General features: G+C 36.0%; 1 protein-coding gene across 1 annotated transcript; it reads left to right on the forward strand.

The window, feature by feature from the left end:
* The first annotated feature begins 4704 nt into the window (after window positions 1–4704).
* Window positions 4705–9652, forward strand: LOC149247940 (uncharacterized). The gene is made up of 5 exons (XM_089446377.1): window positions 4705–4782; window positions 4878–4956; window positions 7934–8167; window positions 8305–8434; window positions 8560–9652. Exons 1-5 carry the CDS (start codon window positions 4705–4707, stop codon window positions 9650–9652), a joined length of 1614 nt encoding a protein of 537 aa, XP_089302503.1.
* The last annotated feature ends 18071 nt before the right edge of the window (window positions 9653–27723 follow it).

Here is a 27723-nt window from a genome sequence, read left to right on the forward strand (position 1 = left end):
AAGTGAAGGGGGCGACAATCTTCTCAAAGATCGATTTGAGGTCAAGTTATCATCAAATCAGAATTAAGGAGGAGGACATAGCCAAAACAGCTTTTCAAACCCGTTACAGGCACTACGAGTTTGTGGTACTACCTTTTGGGTTGACCAATGCACCTGCGACATTTATGTTCTTGATGAATAGTGTATTTCATTAGTACCTAGACAAATTCGTGTTAATCTTTATTGATGATATACTTATATACTCCCAGAGTATTAAAGAGCATGAGGAGCATCTCAGATTAGTGTTACAGACACTACGGGAACATCAGCTATATGGTAAATTTAGCAAATGCGATTTTTATAAAGAGCAGATCCAGTATTTGGGGTATATCATCACTAAAGAAGGCATAGTTATGGACCCTGGAAAGATAAAAACCATAATGGAATGGCCAATACCAAAGGACGTGGCAAATATCAGGTCTTTCATGGGGCTGGCTGGATATTACAGGCGGTTTGTGGAAGGCTTCTCCAGGGTTGCATACCCTATCTCCTCCTTGCAAAAGAAAGGAAAAATATTCAAGTGGACAGCAGAATGTCAACGGAGCTTCGAACAGCTCAAAAACCTGCTCACCACTGCACCTGTGCTGAGTATTGCAGACCCAGAAAAAGAGTACGTAGTTTGCACAGATGCAAGCAAAGAGGGTGTAGGAGGGGTGCTGATGCAGGAAGGGAAAGTGATCGCATATGAATCCAGAAAATTGAAAGAACATGAGCAGAAGTATTCTGCCTATGATCTGGAACTAACTGCTGTAGTACATGCACTGAAAATGTGGCGCCATTATTTGGTGGGAAGAAAATTCTTATTGATGACCGATCACCATAGCTTAACTAGCTACTTTAGTCAACCAACTTTAAACGCTAGGCAAGCTAGGTGGGTAGACTTTTTGGGCAGTTTCGATTTTGAAATTAAACATCTAAAAGGAAAAGAAAACCGGGTGGCCGATGCACTGAGTCGAAAAGTGCATTGTATTTATGAAGTTGGCATTAGCGAAGGACAATCCACCCTTGGCAAAGAAATTTAAGAGGCCGCTGAGCAAGATCAAATCTACAAACAAAAGAAGCAACTGGTGCAGAATTTAAATACCCACATAATACAACAAAGTTATGAGTTGAATGCAGTCGACATTCTGTGCTACCAGAAAAGAATATATGTACCCAATCAGATCGATATTTAGGAAAAGATTCTGGATGAATATCATAAAAGTCCTTATGCGGGACATCCGGGTTATCAAAAATTAGTCACCTCGCTTCGAAAGGAATATCATTGGCCAGGCATGAAAAGGGATGTGGTAGAATATCTGGCGCGATGCTTAGAATTTCAACAGGTTAAGGCTGAACATCAACACCCTGTGGGTTTGCTACAACCATTACCTATACCAGAATGGAAGTGGGAGATTATCACCATGGACTTTATTACAGGGTTACCAAAGTCCAAGAGGAATAATGACTCTATTATGGTTGTAGTGGACAAACTCAGTAAGTCAGCTCACTTCATACCAGTTCAATCTACATATCGTGCAGCTCAAATCGCAAATGTTTTTATGCAGAACATATTTAAGCTCCATGGGCTGCCAAAAACTCTAATATCTGATCGCGATGTTAAATTCACATCAGCCTTTTGGAAGACCTTGTTTGAAGGTCTGGGGACTCAATTGAATTTTAGCACCACTTATCATCCGCAAACTGACGGACAGACTGAGCGGGTGAATCAGGTGGTGGAGGACATGCTGAGGTCATATGTGATGCAACAACCCACTCGATGGGAAGAGTATTTACACCTTGTAGAGTTTGCCTATAACAATGGATATCATGCATCCTTGCGGATGAGTCCATTCGAAGTACTTTACGGCCGAAAATGTCGTACGCCATCCAGTTGGGGTGGACCAGAAGATAGACTCATGCTGGATCCTGAAATGTTAAAAGAGATGGAAGCTATGGTTAAGAGAGTGCGAGCTAATTTAAAAATAGCTCAGGACAGACAAAAAAAAATTACAGATCGGAAAAGGACCTTTAAAGAGTACCAAGTGCGTGAACATGTATATGTCAGAATTCGGGCAAGGAGAAGTACTTTACAATGGAATGCTTGTGCCAAATTGGCACCCCGCTTTTGTGGGCCCTTCCATATTTTAGCACGAGTGGGGCCGGTAGCTTATCAGCTAGCCCTACCTAGCCATATCCGAGTCCATAATGTTTTCCATGTGTCTGTTTTAAAGAAATATGTTTATGACCCTAGACACATAATAAGTTGGCAGGACATTCAGGTAAGAAGATGATGTAAGATAAACATAAACCAAGATGGATTGTTAAGAAACTGCTAATCTAAATATTATGTGTTTCAGGTGGAACCGGAAGGAGAATTCCTGGTCGAACCAGTGAACATACTAGATCGGAGAAGGGTCGAGCTGCAGAAAAGAGTCATCAACTAGGTTAAAGTGCAATAACAGCACTTTGGGCCAGATAAGGCCACCTGGGAAGATGAGAAGAGTATGAAAGAAGCTTATCCCGAATTGTTTCTGGGTGAACAACAACATCGGGACGATGTTGAACTTTAGGAGGGGCAGATGTAATGCCCCTAGTAAAGCGATAATGTTAAGTAAGACAGTAAATTTAACTGTGGACTAAAGTTCTGTTCGGTGAAATTAAAATAACTATGTTGTTGTTGCTGTTAATTAATTATGATAATTAATTGTGCTACTACTGTTTAATTAAGCATGTTGATTAATTGTTGTTAGTAGCTATTGAGGTAGTTGAAACAAAAGAAAAACCTAACTACCTTCATGAGACGGTTGAGACCCCAGAGGAAAGGGGAAAAGGGTGATGCCAAGTCTGGTAAAGATCAGATGGCAGAAAAACAGAAAAATGCTATGTCTGGTAAAGATCAGATGTCATGTGCTTGGAAGGCAGAAGCTTCCTGAACCGCTACGTCTGGTAAGGACCAGATAGCATGACTCTGGTATATCCAAAGAGTTGCAGACAGTGAAGATCTGCAGAAGTGCTTGGGGGTGGAATATCGAGGAGGATCTTCCTAAGGTCGGGTGGTTGACAAGCGCGATAAAGAGGTTTGCCTCTGCTCAGGTATGGTTTACTAAGGAACCTAACAGTTAAAACAATTTGTTTATAAACTGTGAAATTATTTAAGGTTTGTGACAGACAAGTCTATGCATGGCATTCTGCAATTATGCAGGCAATGGTAGAGGCGGAAAACAAAGAAAAAACATATTGATAACTTTAAGAACTAGTTTCTGCGCAACTGGCAGAGATGGAACTAGAATTTTAATTAAAAAAAACCAGCGATTCCATGCTGGAACAAATCCCTGTAGCATAAGTGATAATGAAACAGGAAAACCGAACACTGTGCGAAATCATCTCCTATAACTTAAGTAGTAAACAACCGAAAAACTCAATACTATGTATAATCATTTGAGTCTACATATCGAACCGAGAACAACAAATATAGTACACAGAGACACCCAGAATTACTACTGAGGAAATACGAGCTGTTCGGATCAAAACTGGAACAATGCATACACCTTAGATCAACAACCAATATCAAATTCACAATATTAACATTTTAACAGAGTATTTAAGAATGCAGGAGAAAACGATAACGAAAATACTCCTGTACTCAAGGAACAGAGGAGGGGTCGTGCCCACCTTACATACTTAATAAACGATAATAGGTATCTCTGAGCCTGTAAAGAACGGCCGAAGCCGTGTGTGAATTATTGGATAGCCAGCGAGGGCTTTCATTGTCAAGCCGGCGACTCATGATAAACTAACATAAGAAGTAATTATAAACCAAGAACGAACATGGACGCATGTTTCATAATTAAATTCACAGTAAAAACCTCCGTTAGGGCAAGTACATCCAGAATACACCGAATAAAAATACTGGAACTCAGGTAAGGGTTTATCCACCATGAACCAGCAATATTTCTTTTAAAAAAAAAACTAATCCGAAAACAGTACTATAGAGGAAAAACTCAATATATGAACCAGTCAATGTTCGACCATCTGCAACGATTGACATCCCTTAATAATGAAACAAATTATACAGTAAAAGTCGGGCATCCAACGCCTTTCAACTGAGGTTTCCGCCTGAATGATGGCGAAGAAACCAAGTTAAATTACAAACAACAAAGACGGGAGAAACGTAAATTTCTTCATGGGAAGAAACCCCTGAACACGGCGATGGGCTTCCATTGCACATGCAAACTCAGATATCCTGTCAAGATGGACAACGGTTCAGTCCGTTACCCAGGGAACGCCCTACAAGTTTAACTACAGATGCATAAACTCTTACCCGGAACATGGAATGGGTAGGGAAGCGGAGCAGGCTCTCCGACGCCCGTCGGCCTCAGCAACCGAACTCTTCACCTGAGACACATTCAAAACCAGAGCTGTGAGAATTAAAACCTGCGGAAGAGACTAAACTCAAACGAAAAGAATCGTAACCAAGAAGATTAGGAGAGCAGCTTACCTTGACCGGCATTGGGAGATAGAGAATTCCTACCGCACATCAGACCGCCTGAAGGGAAGGTGTTCTGTGCAAATGCGAAGCGCCATAGAACTGTGAACGACAGGAGGTCACTCCAACAATGGAAAGAGTTAAAGAATTAACCAACGCATAAAGACTTTCAATCCTTACCACTGCCCCATGGCTCGATGTCAGCCCTCGATTTGGGCGGGTTCATCTCCGCCGTGGGATCGAGCCTAGAAAACCCGGGAAACAGCTGCCAAGTGGTAAGTTCGAGGTAAGTGTCAGTCCGCATGAAACCTGGAGTACTGAGCACGCGATGAGCACATGGTGTCAACTGGCCGGCCGTTCATCATGCCAGATGGACGATGTGGAGCAGGCCAGTTGGGGGCAAGCATCAGTGCCTGAAGTGACTCACGGCAACATTTATTCCAGGCAGCGTAAACCAACACTCAATATAGAAATTGCCATAAGTTCATTCATACCCCGTAGTACCAGCGACCAGCTCATATATCACCTTGTACGTATAGATGTTAATGTCAACCGCATGATAAATCCAAGATAGAACCAGAGACAAATTAATGTATATTCGCCATAGTTATCATGGATATGTATCGTGATTAGCATAGCTAATCTCAACATGATTACCTGTTCGTGTAGATATGGATATAAAGATAATTATGTAATCCTTATTGCATTTGATTGGCTAGTAATTAGATATATAAACTTTATTGCACTCGAATGACTAATAATCATATATACTTATATGTACTGTGGATAAGGTAAAAAAAAATTTACTTCTGTACTGTAGTGTTACAAAACTTTAATGAAAACACAGGTTTACAAAGCCAGCACCAAAAGCATCCTCTAACTCTAAGAATATATGAAGTGATAATTATCTCCAGCTTATTATGTATATGAGTACATAAACCAATTGTTTTCACATATAAAGTCTCTAGTAAAAGACTGATTTCATAGTTAGAGTCTATTGATCGGATCGAATATCAAATAAGTGGTGGGAGAGCCACCAACCTTATGTGAAGAAAAACATGTAAAGATATAATTAGAAGAATTAGTGTGTTATATTATGAAGTGAAAGTAGATGGGCTTTCTCTCTCTTAGTTCCTTTTGTTTCAGGTTCTGCCGGTTGTGTAAACTACGCTGGTTTTTCGTGCTATAATCTTTCAATCTAACTGTTGTGGATGTTTGAGAGGACTTTGAAGAAAATATATAAAGTATAAGTTTTATATTATTATTTTTAAATGTAAAGTGAAGTTTTTATTATTATTATTTTTAAATATAATAATAATTTTAATTTTTTAATAATAAATTATTAATTTTTATATTATTATTTTATTATTTGGTTTTGATAATAAATCACACTGATTAGTTAGAAATACAGTAACAAATAATTATATTCTATTTTTCTTTATTATGAAATTATATTTTTTTAATTATAAAAATAATTTTTTTAATATATAAATAAATTTAACTTTTGAAACACATTTCGAATATTTCAATTATATAGATTTTAGTTTAAGCTTATTGTTTCAACCCATTCATATAAATTTGACCTTTATTCTACTGATAATACATAGGGTTAGGGTTAAATTTATTGGCTTGTTGATGACATGGACAACACATGCTAAATGCAAAGCAGTAAATGCAGCAAGCTGTCAGTGGGTATTACTAATTCATGTGTTTGGTGTTGTGTAATTGTCGATTTCATGTTTGGGTCAATTAAATTTAAGTTTCGAAAATTGAAAATAACAGGTATATGCGTCACAGATTTATCGAATTAATTGAGAACCATAATGTCGGCAAACAATGTCCAACTACTTTCAAAAAAACACGTGGTAGGAAACTATTACCTACTTCTTAAAGCTTTCATGATATGAACATATAAATGGGGACAATTTGAAGATTATAGATTACCTATTTTCAACGAGACATATCTTACCATAATATGATAATGTTGAGTGAAAAGGCTAATAATAAAATTGATTAATGGATTAGTTGTTATTTTTGGGTAATTAAATTTGGTTGAAATTTTGAGGTTAAATTTTGATTTGTGTTATAAATTAGTTGTTTGACTTTATATATAGATTTAACAAATGTTCTACCGAGTTTCCGGGATAGGAAAACTCAAGAGAGGGGATACACACAAGAGGGATGTATATAAGCAACCCCAAATTTTAAGGATTTTTTTGGGAAACGGGGACACCATAGTCATAAAAATTATAAAATTATAAATTATTCAAAAATTTAATATATAAAAATAAAAAAATAAAATCCCCAATAACTAAATAGAAAATCTTAATAATTATGAAATGTACATCTAAAGACTAAATATGATCATCATTACATATTAGACTATTATCATTTATGAAAATATCATTTGACATTTCCGCATTGTAAATCTAAAAGCAAATTACTAAATTAAATCTTTCATTTGACATTATGCAATGTTCGTTCTAAATTCCTCATTTGACATGATGCAATGCACATCTAAATTAAATTAATAAACTCATCATTTGACAATTGAAATTATGCAATACACATCAAATTTTCAAAAACGATAAAAGGTAAATTCATCATATGACCATGACATGGACATTATGTTGAAATTTAAAATAGCCATAAAATATTAAACTAAAAGTAAATATAGACAGCATTCAACAATGAAATACTAGTAAATTTCTGAAAAAATACTAAATAATATTAATAAATATTAAGTATTAACTTTTAATATACTAAGTTTTTTATTTTTGTTATTGTTTTTATTTTATTTTTTAAATCTTAAATTTTAATATTATTTAATTTATTTATTTATTTAAAAAAAATAATAAGTTTTAATATAGTTTCCATTTTTTTTATATATATTTAAATTTGTATTTTTTTTAACTTTTTAATGTTTTATAAAATTATTAGAAAAAAATATAGGGGATGAATATGCCTCCCCGGTCCCCTTGCCTCCCCCAATGTCCCGGCCTTTGCAAAGGAGTCATGTTTCGCCACCAAAAAAACATCTCTCCGGAGTTTCCCCGAGTCTCATCAAAAAGGGACATGGGAACGTTTCCCTAGTAGTTTAGTAATTCCCAAAGAGTGTGGAACACTATGAAAAACTCTTAGCAAACTTTGATGGTACAGAAGTTATTTCAATAAATTCCTACCAAATTTTAGAAAAATTAAACCAGAAACATCATCGAGGAAAACTTCCAACCAATCCCACCAAATACAACTCATAAAATTTGTGCCGGATAACCCAATCCAGTGGATAGGAATGACTTCATCGCTTTCGTCATTTTTTCAGATAACTGGTGGATCAGGAAAGATCGATATTGATGCGACGAATTCCTTCAATTTATTTTTTCGGCCTATTGGCGTTTGAGTTTAAATATATTGAATGCTGAGCAGTTGGCCGGGCTGGCAGCCAACTCACTAAAGTGGCAGCAATTAACGTGATGAAAATGAGGTGCGGATTGCGGCAAGGGCAAGGAGAAGGGGTACAGGAACACTTTTCCCTACCCCCTTCGGAACCAAAGCTGAGAAAAGGTCTCTGGTCTCCTGAAGAAGATGACAAACTTATCGCATATATCACCAACAACGGCATGGTAGGCTGCTCCTGGGGCTCTATCGCCAAGCAGGCTGGTAAGCACCCACTTCTAATTTCAATAATTTTGTTCCTCTGGATTTTCTATTCAATTCAATTTAATAGAGTCTATGCGTCAGCCTACAATATGAACTGCAATGCAATAATATTAACGATTCTTCCCTGTAAAATATAGGTCTGCAGAGATCCGGAAAGAGCTGTAGGTTGAGATGGATTAACTACTTACGCCCTGGCCTTAAACGAGGCGTATTTTCACGCCAAGAAGAGCGACTCATCATAAACTTGCAATCCATTATCGGCAACAGGTTCTGTTTTTTCTCAATCCCTGCGCTTCATCTCCACATTCATTTTATTAATTCTCTCTCTTAATATTTATCACATTTCATTCTCTCTCAATCTCTTGATTAACGCCCACGAGGATGCTGAACAGGTGGTCTCAGATCGCCGCTCATATGCCGGGACGCACCGACAATGAGATCAAGAATTACTGGAACTCATCCATCAAGCAGAAGCTCAAGTTGAAACACCACATCTCCTCCAACAGCACCATCTGCAACACCAATGTCAAATCCAATATCGATTGCCAATCCGATAGCATTTGCAGGACCAATTTACGATTTTCTCAAGCTCATGATGCTGTATTGTCGTCATCTCACTCTTCTCAGCCGTATTTGGGCGGCATGCTTGAAGGATACCAGACACCTAAGAACACCTTCAATATGGTGTCCACAGGGGAAACTCAATCCCGTGTTCCAGGCGCACTGGAATTATCACAGAGGATAGTGCAGGATCGTGATACTTCAATTCTTTCAAGTCATGCAGATTTCATATATCCGAGTCAAGAACTTCATGGGCAAGACCTTCATAGTTATAACACTGCAAAATCACCGACATCTGATGAATTAATAATATTGTCAGGCAGCACTACAGTACCACCACTTGAAGCGTCTGCCTCTGCCAATTACTCTCTTGACTCAACGGCGATCGCCATCCCGGCCATCGTTGAACGCGAGTGCTTGAACGAAAAACATGGGGATGTTGGATGGAACAGTAGTCATTCCTATCTGAATGCAGGTGATTGGTCTCATGTCGCAGATCCAGAAGCTTATATCGCCCATGAGGCCGGGATCAGTATCGTGGGAGATTACAAGAGCCTATGTGATAAAAATACACATCAGTCATGGCCCCCAGTTTGTTTCCATTCTCAATTTGATGTCACCGCAATAGGATGGTCCCCGGGCCAATCTAACGATTTTGAAGCTGCGGATGATTGCAGGGATAGCCTAAATTTGAGACAGAAGAGCTATCATTTACCACAGATTGACCGAGGAGGAGGGGTCGGCGATGGACGCGATTCGTCGATAATACCTCATCAAGAACCAATATCAAATCCAAGTTCCACAATATTCGTAGGAGAAGGAAGTGCACCCTTCCAGATTGAGTTTAAGGGGGAAGCTTTGCCAAATTACAGTTTTGATGTCAATTTTGTAGGGTTGGAATTTCAAAACAGATTGACTTATTAAATTATTAAAATATAGTTTTGCATCTCTTTGCCTTATTTTTGACAATTTATCTCGAATTCCATCCTGTTCCAAGAATCAATTTCAATTAAGTCACATCCGAGATCGTCTATAATATTAATCCCTGTCGTTTTTTTAACATTTAGGTTTAATATTTAGAAAATCTGATAGATATGCCCAATTCAGATCGTCAAACTTCTGAAATATTTAAATATATATACAGTAGATCTGTAAAACATTTTTTATATTTGTGTACAACCCTACAATATAATATTAATCCCTGTAGTTTTTTTAACATTTAGGTTTAATATTTAGAAAATCTGATAGATATGGCCAATTCAGATCGTCAAACTTCTGAAATATTTAAATATATATACAGTAGATCTGTAAAACATTTTTTATATTTGTGTACAACCCTACAATGCAATTGCTTAAGAGTGGCCTTGCATGACAAATTCTTTTCAAATTATAATATTCCAATGCACCCAGTAATTCCTTTTGCAAATCTATCACTTCAAACATCCGTCCTTTGAAGTTTACATAAATCTATCACTTCACTATTCCAGGTCCTTAAATCCGTACTTTGAAATTCGTATAAATCTATCATTTCAGGATTCAGTACCTCTCAAAAGACTTCTTCCAAAGACTTTCCAACGCTGGGAAAGTTTGTCTGCGCTATTATGTAGGGGGTATTCGTTGAATCTCTATTAATTGAGTCAAATATAAGAAATATTATTCAATTTAATAAAGTGTAATTTCAATTTTTTTATTGACATTTATTTTTGGTGGATTGATTGTCAATATGTTATTGTTGAATGTTTCAAATAATGAGCCCAGAGTATATGGGTCACATCAAATTTTGTTTTGTTTTATTGCATTCCATATTAAGTGAATAAGATATCCTATAATTAGATAATTGATAAAAATTTTGATATTAATTAAGAAAATAATATTATAATTAACATAAAGAATGTTTAATAATTTTGTAATCTCCATAATAAATAAATTTTGTAAAATTCACTTCTTTATAAAAAAAATATTATAATAAAAAATCATATTATAATTAACATGAAGAATGTCTAATAATTTTGTAATCTCCATAATAAATAAATTTTGTAAAATTCTCTTCTTTATATTTTTAAATTTATATGTTTATTTCATTAAATATGTTTACTATTTTATATTTTTTTTCCATGGAAAAAATCACCAACTTTCTATTAATAAAAATGAAAAGTTACAATGTGTAGAAGCATTAAAGCATTCAAAGGTTTTCCCGTTGGACTAGTGTGCATGACACACACATAGTAGCGAAGCTACCAAAGAATAGAAAATAAAAACAAAATTACAAATTGCTTTCTTTTTTGCCTTTTTCTTTGAACTTGTTGCGAGACCCCAAGTGATGGAGTAGAGGTGACAATAGCCAACTCATTATTTCTTATAGGGTTTGGGATATCTTTGTTTGAATTAGAGCTTTCATATACATGAGATCGCTTGGTTCCACCTGTGCCTTGATTTTTGTTATTCCCCTCTACTTGGATTTCAAGGATCAGAATAACTACTAAGTTATTTGGAATCTTTGATTGTTTGTTCTATTCTTCCTCCTTTTCTTCTCCCATCTCTTGTGAGTCTTGTTGTTTTTTGTCTCCTATTATTGTTTAGTTTCATCCATTTCTTCATCCTCATCATCTCAAGAAAGGGATTATGGGAATTTCCATCCTTTTTGTTTTTGTGTTCTCTTCTTTGTTCTTTTCTTTGCTTGTTTGCGTGTGTTTTTCAAATGCCCTGTTTGATGACAACCCCTGCAGTGAAAAGTTGTGTGTTCAAAGTCTAACCACTGTATCCACTTAAAATCTTTGTGTGTCAGACTAATAGAATCCGGGAGACCTTTACTTAAATTCATCTCCACACAAATACATGCAAAGGTGAAGATCCTTTTGTCCATTTTTTTCTCGATTTGTCTTTACGAACCTTCCCAAAGAGTTCCCTATGCCTTCTAAGACCTCATGGTGCCAATTAGGAAGCGAAAGGTTATATAGCCTTACAAATACCAGCATTTTCGTAACGAACATTAATTTTGCGTCAAAACTATAAAACCATGGGGTTACGAAGAGACCCGCACTTCTCCAGAACCATGGTCCATCATTTATGATATAATTCTAATATTTTTGGGTATCAAACTAAAGCACAAAATAACCTTTTGCACACATGTGAATATCACATTCTCTGGTCTAGTTGAGGTAGATCCATTGACAAATAATGGATTTTTCATGTAAAGTGTTCAGGAGATCACTTACTTCTGCTATTTCGATGGACAGATCTGGAGTTTTTTCCATCTTTTCTACAATGTACAAGCTTGAGATTGTCATATTATCATCCCTAAAAATCCTATCATGCTTTAAAATACTAAGCATATTCCAATTAATTTTCATTTCTTAAGAGAATAGGTTATTGCTAATGTTTTTAAACTTGAATATGTGGCCACTAATGATTAAATTAGAGATATATTCACAAATCCATTAACATGAAAAGCATGTGAGTATATCAAACAACAAATAGAATTTTTTTCTCCTACAACCAAATGACTCAATTTGAATGAGTATTGGCAACTACTTAGCTTGTTGTTTCAATTTATGGGTAGACTATAAGGTGATCCTAATATTCATGCTATTGTTTATAGTATGAGGGGGGATTTCTTTCAATTATTGCATCCTTTTCCATTGATGTAAAAGGGTGAGAATTTTTTTTTGAGTGGAATGATGATTATAAATCCCTGGGGGAGAGCACGGATGGAGAAAACCTTACCTATTTTTAGGAGGAGATGCTACAACAAGGTCTATAAATATTCCCATCAATTCCAAAGGGGGAGATTATTGGGAATAATGTTCACATTGATGTCAACTAGGTTAGCATCAGATATGCATGGAGTTTCAAGTTTAGCGGGAATTCTCTGGTAGTTGTGGTTTTTACCACAGAACCATCATAGAGAAGGATAAGTGAAGAAGATACAAATCTTATAACTATGGTGGTTAGATGGCCTAGGTTTTGAGGAATTTCTACCTCAAGAGATCAATTTAGATGCTCTTGAAAATAACACAATTGGATAATAATCAGAAAGAGATTTCCAATGGTATGTTAAAGATTGAATTTGGCCCTCATGACAAAATATATGGCTAGTAAAAGTTAGTAGGTCAAAAGTCAAATTTGGTGACCTAACCATGGGTCCCATAACATTGTCAACATGTAGGTGGTGCAGAGGTGGACCAATCAAAATCTTAGGAGAGATAGTATGCGGGTCCACCAGGGACACATAAAGTTAGTGGATTTACCCCAACAGATTCCAAAGGAGGTGCAAGTGTTATGTTCCAGTTATAGGGATGCTAAGATGATGTGGCACATGGGCATGGATGATTTAATGTTGGAAGAATAGACTAATTGAAAAATATCAGGAGGAATGGCATGGCCCCTTACGGACACATCACCTTTGACATTCTTCCCTCATGAGTTAAAAGGAAGCTCAGTTTAAAAATCCCGAGCAGATAAGCATGGAAAGATGGAAAATACTATGTTTGTTGCACTACTATGAATTATTGTCGTGACCTTACAATTCTTTTAAAGAAAATCATTGAAAAATCAAAGGCTCATACCCCCTCCTCATATGTACTAGTGACATGGCATGAAGTCACATGGTGCATTTTGATTAGATGACAAAGTTGAGTTGAAAGCACAAGTGGTAGGTTACGTAGACAAGACAAAGGCTTGAGATGATGTCAACATGACATAAACATCTAAAAGTCTCAAGAATCATGGAACTCTAGGATGATGACATGTGGCATGCAAAATAACATTTATATGTGGCAAAATGGGTCAAAAGCAAGTCGCATGTGTCACCACTAAGAGTAGGACACGTGGTCATTGGTACAGGTCGAAAATAAGTCAATGGTGGTGGTATAGAGAAATCACACCCATGTTTTCATTACAACATAAATTAAAGGTTCCGGGGTGACGAGGGGCTAGGACATGATGGCAACTACAATTGGAATATGAGTGGACCTTTGAATAAGCTCAGGAATATTTGAGAAAGTGAAACATCACCCTGACGCTTTTAGCTGAGGCCCCACAAGGACGCGTAACCTCGATAGTTACTCCCCAAAAGTTATCAAAGGCACACCATAAGAAATAACTGGGGATATGGGATCAGGGTTGGAAATTTCACAAATTTTGATATTTTTCACACTTGAGAAAAGCCTCACCCAGGGTTCGATTTTGTGATGTTTTCATTATTTAAGTGATTTTGGGCCTTCACGGATCTATATTATTGATTACAAAGCACTTAAGGCTTAGGGATTAGCTCTGTAGATGTATGAGGTTTGAATGGGCTGACAACCACTATAACCTATGTGCCATATTTGGTGGTTGCATAAAAATTGTTTGTCCACTATCCATGGAGCTAAAAGGAGAGTGAACAAGTCAGAAATAGCTTTGGTGATTAAGGCAATATTAGGAAATTTTCACCAATCTTATTATCTAACTAAATCTAAAAACATTTCCAAGACCTCTAAACTCCAGAATTGATAATAAACCTCAAGAAGCACTCTTATTCAAAGGAATTATGGCCAATGGAACAACCCATATTAATGCACATAGTTTATTCAATAGAGTAGGTGAATTTCATTACTCCAATGATGGTTTACCTCGCCTTGACTGTACAAATGATAATGGACTATCATTCTCATATGGTGTGCTCAAAATCAAAGTACTCAATGCGCTATACTAAATTAATTGAAAAGTTTCTTTCACGAAGTTTAGAGGAGAGAAGATAATATTGAATGCTTTGTCGAAATATTGTGATGGATTAGTAAGAAAGGTGAGCCATACTGAGAATTAAAAGGTCACTAGTATCATCCATGCATCTACACTATGAAATTAAATTTCATTGATGCTATCATGCATCCTGCCTAATTGGATTACCTCATTTTAATTAAAGAATGTTCTAAAAATATCAGATAGAGGCAAAGAATAATCTCTATAAATTGTTGGAGTGTAAATTGTTTTTTGGGTGTTGGGAGTGTTTGTGTGCTAGAAGAGATTTTGTGTCTGAAAATTATTAATGTGCATTGAGGAGATATCCTTGAGTCTCTATTTTCTAATGTTAAGGTTGTAAAGAGAAGACTAGAGGGTGTAGTAGAACTTAAGAAGATGAGACAAGGGTAGCAAAGTCTTCGTCTCCAGAGTAGAGTGGAAGGAGTTGTAGGAGATAAGAGTATGCCGTTATTCTTAGTCTAAAAATTGTATGAAAAGTAAGACTTTTGGATGGAGCAAGTAGGGGCTTTTAATTATAAGAGGTTGATGCCTCTAGGAAAGTTATGGCTTGCTAATTTGAAGGGTGTTGAGGCCTTTACCAGTGGTTTCTCATCAACAAATGATGTAGCCAAATTGGGTTCCTTGATTATCATCATAATACAAAACAATATTTGGTGATTTTTCTCACAGAAGCATTTCCACGTAAGTCATTGTGTTCAAATGAATATCAATGTTGGTATCTCATGTGTTATCTGAGTGTATGCAATTGAGATTTTAAATGTACATAGTAAAAATTGCTCAAAGAATTAATTTCTAATTCACACCCACCTCTCAGTTTTCCTTATTCCAATAGAATTCAACGTATAGGGATGGGGAATACCTTAGAGTAGGAGCACCCAATAGAGGAAGGTTGAGCTACATGGAATCACATCGATGAATAGGAATGGGTTGCATAGTGGAATGGACCTTGGATGGAATAATTCGAATTGAGCCTTCACTAAATGTCTATTAAGTAGGTCGAACCCTGGTGAGACAATAATTCCAGAAATCACACTGGCTAGAAAAGTAAAAAGTTGTCCCCAATCCATGAAAACTACAGAATACAGTCCAGAAACCAATTTTAATATAAAATATTACAGAATTTATGTGCATCTTATGTGAGCTAGTGATGGGCACCATTGAATACAACTATATAGGGGCTCACAAATATTCGGTAGGCAAGAATTTTGGAGGACGGAATAAAAAAATCCATTAAATCAGCCCAAAACATAGAAATCCACACACAATGTCAATAACTTTTCTATTACACTTCATTATAGCACGCATCCGAGTGACCATCGGTAAGCTAAGTATGAGGTCAATTCAACATAGAGAATGCCCTCATGCCTTATATCTTAATCCATGTGAAATCCTTTGGAGAAGTTGCATTATATGGGCCACATCCCCACTACAAGCCATAACATCTTGCACTAATCACTACCTTTTTTGGTCATGGGAACTACTACTTAGAACATAACATGGAATTGGGAAGCTTAGATAGGGGTCCTAATAATATACATTATAACTATAAGAGAGGGGGGAGAATTATAAGATGTTTCTCCATCTCGAGGATCCATTTATGTTGTTGTATCCCTCTTTTAGAAGGAAAGAAAGTTAGCATATCTATCAACTTCTAAGATTTTGCATATAAGGGCATGAAATAAGGACTTGAGGGGAAAGAGATCTGGGGCATGAGTGATTCTTTGAAGGAGAATCTTGAAATTATTATCTTTAGGGAACAAGCCTTAATAAACATAATGCATCTTTAGAAGAAAATCCCCAAGGATTATGATATGAGAGATATCCACATCTTCATTCAAGTCTAATCCAAGAAAGAGGTCATACATTTCATATTGATTATTGTTCCTCTTCTCAAGTCCCTGGGAGTACTTGATAACTGGTTTTATTAATGATTATGAATGTTTCTAGATAACTATGTATTCTCATTTAGGTTTCATATTTATCATCATCAAGATATGGACTATGAAAACCTTCATACTAAAACTAATTTTCTATCGGGTTTAAAGACAAGCCCTCCCCTCCTGCCACCAATTTACAAAGAATATATTTTAGTGATGTTGGACAGTTGGCATTGTCTATTTGGCTAGTGGCAGTAAGTGTGTTGGCATTGATGTCAATAGTCATGCTAGGAGATCAAGTTGGGAAGTTGTCATTGCCTGGCAGTGATAAAGACATGTTGGTTGTAGCAGACATGTTGGCATGATGTTAGACAGGTTAACATTTATGCTCACTAGCCTAGGTATGATGGTAACTGAGCTAGCATTGATGTGATTGATGTTTCAAGGTCACTGGGAGTCCCATGGTTGCTATAATCTCTTGTACATAATCATCATAGTAGTATCATTATTGGAGAAACAAAAAATGATGACTATTATAATTGGGAATCCCATACTTTGGAGGATATTATCCCTGAAGATATCAGATCGGATACTCTTGGAGATAGCATAGTTCGTTGGTTCTTAGAAAGATATTTCCAATGGTATGTGGAAGTCTACAAATGGTCTCCTGGATCAGGAGTTATAGTCAACTACAATGGAAGACATAAAAACTTATTCACTCAGGACTTAGGCATATTTTGGAATAATTTCAGGACTTAGGTGATTCGGGCCAAGTCATAGATCAGGTTGCACAACAGAGTTTCTGCAGGAGAATAAAGCTTTGATCCTCGACCCTCGACCTATGTGGGACAAACTCCTAGTCGGGCATGTGCATTAGTAGGTAGTCGTCCAAGTTTAGAGAAATGTCTAGTCGGGAGTAGTCAAAGTTTGGGTCATGCAACAAAGTCTAGCAAGAGAAAAAGGCTCAACCCCCAACCAATTATTTAAGAGAAACACTAAAGAAATTTGGGATTAAAGAGTGAAATCCAGTTAGTACCCTTGTGGTTACTAGTTGTAAGCTATGTAAAGAGGATTAAAACCTTCTTGTAAATCAAAAAACCTATATATCAATGATTGGAATCTTTTTGTACCAAGTTGCCTCAAGGCTAGACATAAATAAAGTAGTGGGTTTGGTGGCCAGATTTCAAGCCAGCCCTAGAGGAATCCCTACCAATGTTGTAAAAATAAATTTCAAATGCTTGCAAGGAACAAAAAATTTTGGCTTATGGTATGTTAGAGGTAAATATGTTAAATTAAATCATTAACTAATGCTAATTTGGTTGGTAGCCTTGATGAAAGGAAAAGAACCTTTCGAGTAGCAGTGTTTTGGGACAATGCCTTGTACCTTGGGTCAACAAAAAGAAAGACTTAATATGGTATATATAATAGAAGTTGAGTACATTGTTGCACCCACTTCATACACTCAAATTATTTAGATGAAAAATACCTTAAAGGACATGAAGGTAGAGTTGAATGATTAAATTCTAATCATGTGTGACACCACTAGTGTTATCATCATCTCTAAAATTCCTATCATGCTTTAAAAGACCAAGGATATTCCAATTAATTTTCATTTCTTAAGAGAATAGGCTATTGATAATGTTGTTCAACTTGAATATGTGGCCACTAATGATTAACTTACATATATATTCACAAGTCTGTTAGCATGAAAACCATGCGAGTATCTCAAGCAACAAATATAATTTTTTTTTCCTACAACCAAATGACTCAATTTGAATGAGTATTGGCAGCTACATAGCTTGGTGTTTCAATTGATGGGTAGACTGCAAGGTGATCGTAATGTTCATGCTACTCTTTATAGTATAAGGGGGAGTTTCTTTCAATTATTGCATCATTTTCCATTGATGTAAAAGGGGGAGAAAAAATATCTAAGTGGAATGATGACTATAAATTCCTGGCGGAGTGAAGAGATGGAGCCTACCTGATTTAAGGAGGAGATGCTACATTGAGGTATGTAAATATTTCCGTCAATGCCAAAGAGGGAGATTATTGGGAATATTGTTGGCATTGATGTCGAATAGGTTAGGATGGGAGATGCATGGAGTTTCAATTTTAGAGGGAGTGCTTTGGTAGTTGTAGTCTTTAGTAGAGAACCATCATAGAGAAAGATAAGTGAAGAAGATAAAAGCATTATAACTATGGTGGTTATATGGCCCACGCTTTGAGGGAATTTATACCTCAAGAGATCAATTCAAATGCTCTTGGAAATAACACAGATGGATGGTAATCGAAAAGAGATTTCCAAAGGTATGTTAAATATTGAATTTGGCCCTCAGGACAAAAGATATGGCTATTCAAAGTTAGTAGGCCAAAAGTCAAATTTGGTGACCCAGCCATGGGTCCCGTAGCATTGTCAACATGTGGGTGGTGCAGAGGTGGACCAACCAAAAGCTTAAGAAATATGGTATGTGGGCCTGTCAGGGACACATAACCTTAGTGGATTGACCCCAAAATATTCCAAAGGAGGTGAAAGTGTTATGTTCTTGTGACAGGGATGATAAAATGATGTGGAACATGGGTCTGGATGATGAAAAGCTAGTAGGATGGGATAATTGAAAAATGTCAATAGGAATGGCATGGTCCCATAGGGACACATCACCTTTGATGTTCTTCTCCCATGATTTCAAAGGAATCTCTTTTAAAAATGCTTGGGGAGATGGTTGTGGCAAGATGGAAAATGCTATGTTTGTTGCAATACTATGAATTACTATCACGACCTTATAATTAAAAAAAAAAAAATCATTGAAAAACCAAAGGCTCATACCACCTCCACATATGCACTAGTGAGATGGAATGAAGTCACATGGTGCATTTTTATTGGGTGACAAAGCTGAGTTCGAAGTACAAGTGGTAGGTTATGTAGATGGGACAAAGGCTTGAGATGATGTCAACATGACGTCAACATCTAAAAGTCCTGGGACACATTTTAATCTAGGCTAATGACATGTGGCATACAAACATAACATTTATAAGTGCCCAAATGGGTTGAAAACAAGTCACATGTGTCACCACTAATAGTAGGACATGTGGGAGTTGGTACAGGTGATAGATAAATTAATAGCAGTGGTATAGACAAATCACACCAGTGTTTTCATTGCAGCACAAGTTAAAGGTTTTCGGGTGACATGCAGCTAGGACATGGTGGGAACTACAGTTCGAATATGAGTGGACCTTTAACAAGCACATGAGTATTTGAGTAAGTGACACATCAGTATGACACTTTTAGAAGAGGTCTCACAAGGACTCATAACCTTGACAATTATTACCCAAGAGTTATCAAAGGCACACCATAAGAAATCGTCGGCGAGATGGGATGAGGGTTGGAAATTTCATGACTTTTCATAGTTATTTAAATTGACCAAAGCCATGCCCAAGGGTTTGTTTTGTGGTGTTTTCATAATTTAAGTGACTGTGGGCCTTCAACTATCTATAGTCTTGATTACAAATCACTTCAGGCTTAGGGATTAGCTCTATAGGCATATGAAGCTTGAATGGGTCTAAAACTACTATAACCTATGTGCCATATTTGGTGGTTGCACAAAAATTGTATGTTCACCATGCTTGGATTTAAAAGGAGAGTGAACAAGTCAACAATAGCTTTGGTGATTAAGGCCATATGAGGCAAGTTTCACCAATATTATTATCGAGGTAAATCTAGAAACTTTGCCAAGACTCGTAAACTCCATAATTGATCATAAACCTTAAGAAGCACTCTCATGCAAAGTAATTATGGCCAATGGAACAAACATATTAATGCAAATATTTTGTTCAATAGAGTAGGTGAATTTCATTAATCCAATGATGGATAACCTTTCCTTGATTGTACAAATGGTAATGGACTATCATTCTCATATAGTGTGCTAAAAAAGAAAGTACTAAATGTGTTAAGATGAATTAATTGAAAAGTTTCTTTTAGGAAATTCAGAGGATAAAAGATACTATCGAATGTTATGTCCAAATATTGTGATCGATCAATAAGAAAGGTGAGCCATACTGAGAATTAAAAGTTCACTGGTATCATCCATGCGCCTACATTATGAAACTAAATTCCACTGATGTTAATATGCATCCTCACTATTTCGATTACTTTGTTTCAATTATCGAATATTCTCAAACTATGAGATAGAGTTAAAGACTACTCTCTATAAAGTATTTAAGTGTAATTCTTTTTGGGGGGGTGGGAGTGTCTGCATGATAAGAGATTTTGTGTGTGAAAAGGATTAATGTGCACTTAGGAGATATTCTTGAGCGACTAATTTCTATTGTTAAGGCTATAAAGTGAAGAGTAAAGGGTGAAACAGAACTGAAGAAGCTAAGACAAGGGTATAAGACTATGTTTATGCAGAGTAGAATGGAAGGAGTCATAGGAGATAAGAGTAGGTCATTATTCTTAGTCTAAAAATTGTGTGAAAAATAAGACTTTTGGATGGAGTAGGTAGGGGCCTGTAATTATAATATGTTGATGCCTGTAGGCAAGCTGTGGCTTGCTTATTTGAAGGGGTTTGGGGCCTATTATCAATGGGTTCTCATCAACAAATGATGTAATAAAAGTTGGTGACTTGATTATTATCATAATACAAAACAAAATTTGGTGGTTTTTCTAGCAGGAGAATTTCCACATAAATCATTGTGTTCAAATGAATATGAATGTTGGTATCTCATGTGTTATCTAAGTGTATGTAATTGAAGTTTTAAGTGTATGTCATAAAAATTTCTTAAAGAGTTAATTACTGATTCACACCCCCCTCTCAACATTTCTTATTCCAATAGAATTCCACATAGAGAGATGGGGAATACCTTAGAGTATGAGCACCCAACAGAGGAAGGTTGACCTACATGGAATCACACCGGTGAATAGGAATGTGTTGGATAGTGGAATAGACATGGCATGGACTAATTTGAATTGAGCCCTCGTGAATGGCTATGTATTAGGTTGAACCCTTGCAAGACAATAATTCCAAAATCACACTGCCTAACAAAGTACAAAGTCATCCCCAGTCCATTAAAATTGTAAAATAGAGTCAAGAAGCCAATTTACATATAAAATATTAGAGAATTATCTGCATCTTATGTGAGCCAATGATGGGAAACATTGTATACAACTATGCAGAGGATCAGAGTGATCAAGTAGGCTAGAACTTTGGAGGAGGTACTAACAAAAGTCATTAAATCGACGAAAAACCTAGAAATCCCACACACAATGTCAATAAGGTTTCTATTACACTTCATTATAGCACCCATCCAGGTGACCATCAATAAGATAAGTGTGAGGTTAGTTCAACACTGAGTATGCCATCATCTCTTCGATCTTAATCCATGTGAAATCCTTGGGAGAAGTTCCATTGCATGGGCCACATCCCCACTACAGGCCATAACATCCTGCACTAATCACCACTTGTTTTGGTCATGGGCACTAGTATTTAGAACATAACATGGAATTGGGAAGCTTAGATAGGGGGTCCCTATAATATACATTATAACTACAAGTGATGGGGGAGAATTCTAGGATGTTTGTCCATCTCGAGGAACCATTTATGTTAGTCTATTCCGCTTTTAGAAGGAAAGTAAGATTATATTGTCTATCAAGTTCTAAGTTTTGGCATCTAAGGACATGAAAGAAGCACTTCACGGGAAAGATATCCGGGGCATGAATGATTCTTTGAAAGGAGAATCTTGAGATGATTATCTTTAAGGAACGACAGTTAGGAAAAATAATGTATCATTAGAAGACAATCCCCAAGGATTATTGTTCAGACAATTTAGTGTCCTAAATTACTACACAAATTATCAATCTAGGTATCGTAAACTGATGAAGTGTAGTGCCTTATATGTGCTAGATGACCCTTTCTTACCTCACTATTTTTTTAGTTTATGTTTGTTTTGGGGTTTTGTTCTTTTGATTCCTAATGTTCTACAATGTAATCAAAATCTTAATCTACTACTGCTAAGAACTTATAGAAATGAAGTGAGAGCTAAAAGTGCTTTTAGGCAAAATTTGGAAGTAAAGTTTTTAAACAAGAAAGTGAAAACGAAGCTTCTCTTCTTGCTGTTATGATTGTTTCTAAAATATGAACTGAAAGGACTTAAAACTACTATCTACTCAATTACAAAACCAAAGCTTTAAATGAGAAAATGAAATGGTAGCTATCTATGATAAATCAAAAATGAAATACTGGAAATAAAATTACTTCTATTGTCTAATCTACTTGCAAAATTAAAGCTTAATAAACAACTGAAGATGGAACTACAACTAAACTAAATGAAAAACTACAAATGGAATTGCAACTATTCTATTATGAAAGCAAGACCAAATGAAGTATTGTTGTCACTCTGCTACATAATTCAGGGAGAATTACCTCCTTATGATAGCAATCTCGAGAGATTTCATTCTTCATCATTCTAAGAAAAGTAAATCATGAAAATGCAAAGAAATCCTCACTCATAAATAAAACATTTTGCCACTTAGTTTTAGAATTAACCTTCAACTGAAAGGGTTCTTGGAAATATCCATTTATATCATGAGTTACTAAACTGATAAGAAAATGGCATTGAACTGCTTAACTCAAAAACTAATGAACAACAATTGTAATGAAAGACTCATTCATAAATAAAACATTTCACCATTTAGTTTGAGGATTAACCATCAACGAAAGGCTTTTGGAAACATTCATTTATATCATGAGTAATTACACTAATAAGAAAATGGCATTGAATATATTAACTCAAAAACTAATGAACCACAATTGTAATGAAAGACTCATTCACAAATACAACATTTCACCATTTAGTTTGAGGATTAACTATCAACGAAAGGCTTTTGGAAACATTAATTTATATCATGAGTGACTACACTAATAAGAAAAAGGCATTGAACAGCTTAACTCAAAATCTAGAAACTAAGGAACAACAGATGAAATAAATCAAATTATGCTACTGACATCAATTTAAAAACTACAGTTAAGACACTAGACAACAGTGAAAACTAAAGGAATATTCTACACTAGAATGCAACTACTCTGAGTTAGTGAAAACAAATGACACAATCTACAATATACACAATGTTAAAAAACGATTATGAACATGATGAAAAACACAGTCAATGTACAATTAAACTAAGAAAGACAAACATAAATAAAATGTACCCTTGACCACACAGGGGCCCTCTGCAAGGTCTTAGATTATCAACACGGAATCAACACTTCACACGCTTCAAGTATCCATTGAAAATAGAGTTGTTATATTAAAACAGAGCACTGAGTTTCTCACACTACAAAGCGGAAATTGCACTATTACATAAGCAAAAACTTGAACTAAACTTGAACTTGTTTTGCATTCTAAACGTTGGTATTTATAGGAAAAAATACAACTATTTTGAAGAGAGAAGTCATCTACAGCGAAACACGTAGATAGGTGATGTATGTGGAATTCTTGTCTTCAATTGCCTTGAAACATAAATCTTCTAATAGTGGTTGTAGGATTCTGTTTGTGCAGGTGGCAAATGAGGTCTTCGGCTTCAGGAGACTGCCTTAGATCCATTACTGAGAATCGTGCAAAAACATAATTCTACTAGCCATAGGTTTCTTCTGTTGAATTCCCCTTGACCAGGGTCCTCATCGATCTTGGCCAAATGGATATGATACCATCCATGATCTAACATTTTCGCAACTACCCATGTGGTCCGTTTCCTCTCTTGACACCTGTAACCTACAAAAGCGTGGAGATGGTTGTAGAACAGCCGATTAGCTGCGAAATGTGGCTGTGTTCTGTAGCTAAAAAACAAAAACCTATTGAAATAACAAACATAACAATATAACTTGTAAATCATTGAAATATACTCCTTGAGGCAATGTGTAATGGATTTTGATGATTAAGGATGCATTGTTTATGGAAAAGCAAAGGAAGAAGGATGAGAAAGTTTCTTAAGAGAGAGGTAGTTTTGGAACTCAACATACCCCCACTATGAGACTATTGCATGTCCCCATGCAATCAAAATTGTAAACACCCTCCTTCTACTGCATCTGCTTTGAGACTTCAGCTAAAACATCCAACCTTTTCTTGCTTCTCTTTGTTGCAACTGCCATCCTAGGCTTCCTCATGAGGAAACTATATTTGAGGTTAATGAGAGCCCAGTTTACCTTCCTGTTTTTCCTCTTTAATTTTCTGGTCTGCTTATGCCACAGACCCAAATGAAGCATGGTGTTATCATGAATGATCTTATCTAACTTGTTTTTTTCTTTTAAAGCTTCATTTTCCTTCTGAATATGCCTATTTAAGAGCTCTAGCTCATAGATTTATTGTTTAAGTGAGCTAATCAAAGTCTCTTGTGATGTAGCTGGCTGCTCAGGGTTGGATGAAGTCCCTTGATATTTTGATGTATTCTTTTGCTCTAGTGACTCAATATAATCATAAATCTATTGTTTGACTGGGTCAATCTTTGAGAGAGACTCTCTTTGGGTTGCTTTCAAAGTTTTGTTCAGGAGAGTGCTATGGGCTCTACCCAAATGAGATGTTATCTTGGGACTGAGTTGGAGTTTCTTCTCCCAAGTCTATGAACTGAGCCTTTGTTGATTTTTCTTTCTTCATTCTACCCTTGAGTCTAGAACTTCTCCTCAAACTTTGTGAGCCTATGATTTCTTCCTCTACAACCTGTCTTCTTTTCCCCTTCTCCTTCTCTTTCTTAGACTATTCCTTGATGTTGACTAATTTCTCAGAAAGTAATTGTTCATCCTTTGATGAAGGTTCATGAGTATTTTTATGGACTTCTTCAACTTTTTCATTCATATTTCTCCTCCTTTTTTTCTTCTTTCTGATCTCTGTTATTGTTTCAGAGAGAGCCTCTTCTTCACTATTTTCTTTTGCTGAAGTTGTAGGAGTGTTTTGAATTGTAAGACTGGTTCTCCTTCTCCTACTCTTTTTCACAGAACTTCCTTCAGGTAATTCTGGTGGATCTTGGAAATTTTTTTTGATTAGAAAGTTCTCCCATGTGTCTCCTACACTCTTTAAGTGATATTCAACTAGAATTTTTATGAGACCATGGTGATAAAGATGAGGTTCTATGTCTTCCATTTTCTTCTAAACAGTAGTGGCCATTCTCCTTAGACTATTCAACAGAAAGAATGGGAGATTGATGGTTCTGTTTTCAAGAAAAATCATCAACAATCTTATGTGATATACATACATGGAACCAAATCTTCCCTCACATGTGATAATTTTTTGAAAAATCAATAGCATGCTACTCCATTTACTCTTAAGTGCAGAGATGGGAATTCCTCTCTTAAAAATTGAAGTGTCCATACCTGGGTTTTGGAGAATGACTTTCCAAGTTTCATCATGGAATTATTTATTCTTGAACCACCTCTCTCCAACCTTTGGTAGCTCATTTGCTGTAGCAATGAAAGACTCAGTCACTGTAAACTGTATGTCACCAATCTCCACATCCATCCCATCAAATGATCTAGTAAATGACTTGGTGATTTTTTTATGATGACCATTGAATTTTTCAATGAAACTCAGCCAACTAGCTTTCTTCAACATCCCTTTCAACTGATGATAAACTTCCATATATTTCAATCCTATAGGTTATGTTCTTACGATGAGACCCATCACTCCTTTTCTCTTCTTTTCTTCAAATTTCCTTCACTGTTTGTGTGTAGAAGACTGTGTAAACAGCAGTGGTATATGGAAGCAAAAATAGTTATAGGATGAAATAATAGAGTATGTGGAAGGAAAACGATAGATGTGGGGATGAAACATATAGAGTATATGAAACAAGGAAACCGTATGCGTGAAATAGTGCAAAGGATGTATGGAATGGAGTGGTTGCACATGTAGGCTGTGTGGAAAACAGAGTAGTTGCTTATACACAAAGAGGATTGAAAACAGAATGGATAATTGTGTGCTCAATGTATCCGAGTGCTTGTATACATAAGAAGGCTGCAGAAGTAAAATCGAGGAACTCGGTGTAATAAAGCAATAGTAGGGTTGTGAAGAGATGTATCCAATTGGGTTATGTTATGTAATTAGCCATTAAACAAGTGTGATGGAGAAGTACAATGAAGTACGAGTTAAAATCGAAGATCAAATCATGAGACTGTTAGGCATTAAAGTCAGAAGGCATGCTGGAATAATCACGGTAATCAAATCGCATGATGAAAAGTCAAGGAGTAGTGTGATTATAAAAATTATACAACTTATGTTTTATATTCCTATTTGAAATAGGTTTTTATTCTTACCTCTAGAACCAAACCTTTCCGCTTGCTAACCTTTTGTTGTTTGCTTTTTCAGGTGCTTAGATGTTGATGTGTCTTCAAAAATTGTTTTTCCTCCTCCAATACCTGCATATAAAACTTATTATGAACTGGCCTTTTCATTTTTTTGAGCTAATGATAAAACTGTTACTGCAGAGTCAGATTGGTTGCAGAACAGGATCAGCTGTGGAACTGGAACAGCTGAAGAACATGACAACAACTATAGAATGTAAAATAGAGAGTAAAATGTGACTTTATGAATGAAATGGAGATGACTATGTGGATGAAAATATGATGAAATGGAAATGAAAAATGGGTATGGAAGAAATGCTGAAGAAGAAAAATCTATTAGTGGAATATGGTGGTGGAGTCGACTGAAACTTGTAGAAGTAAAATAGAATAAAAAAAAATGAATTTTCAGAATGCACAATGAGTCACTTTTTTTTGGAAAATATAGGGTGTCAGAGTATTTTGATTTTCACCCTATATTTTTTGTATAAGCATGCCAATCGTCGATTGGTTTTCAACCTTATACAAAAATTTTTTTAGATATGATGGAAAGAACAAAGACTAAGTTGGTGGAGAAGAAGGATTCTTCTTCACCAACTTCATTTCAGAATTATTTTGAAAGATCTTGATGAACTCCTCCTTTGAGATTGGCTTTTGATAAATTTTGAACCTATGACCATTCACAAGGAGAGGAGTTTGATTCTCATCTATTGTTCTGATTCTTATTGCTTCATTATTAAAATATTTTTCAATCTCATATGGCCTAAGCCAATGAGTTTGAAACTTTCCTTGAAAATCCTTAAACATTGAATCAAATAACAATGCCAAATCTCCCTCTTGAAACCTTTTGTCCTTGATGTATTTGTCATGTCACTTAGCCCTTTGTTGTTGAACTAGACCAGTCCTTTGAACAGCCTCTTGTCTGATTTCATCAAGTTCATTTAATTGCTCTAGTTTATGCTTTTGAGCTTCTAATAAATCCATCCCCAACTAGGCCGCCATATTGAAATTTTTGACTTGGAACTCTATGGGGAAGAGTACTTGTTTCCCATAAACAAGT

This window comes from Pinus tabuliformis, chromosome 7, assembly GCF_031772625.1.
Source record: "Pinus tabuliformis cultivar Carrire ecotype Pingquan chromosome 7, CPIR1, whole genome shotgun sequence".
Lineage (NCBI taxonomy): Eukaryota > Viridiplantae > Streptophyta > Pinopsida > Pinales > Pinaceae > Pinus > Pinus tabuliformis.

Excerpts from the sequence above, each read along its gene's own strand:
- LOC149247940 (XM_089446377.1), top strand. The coding sequence starts at position 4,705 with ATGTCAGCCCTCGATTTGGGCGGGTTCATCTCCGCCGTGGGATCGAGC. Across the intron at positions 4,957-7,933 it reads CAACATTTATTCCAGGCAGC|TTGGCCGGGCTGGCAGCCAA; the intron begins GTAAACCAACAC and ends AATGCTGAGCAG. Across the intron at positions 8,168-8,304 it reads CTCTATCGCCAAGCAGGCTG|GTCTGCAGAGATCCGGAAAG; the intron begins GTAAGCACCCAC and ends TGTAAAATATAG.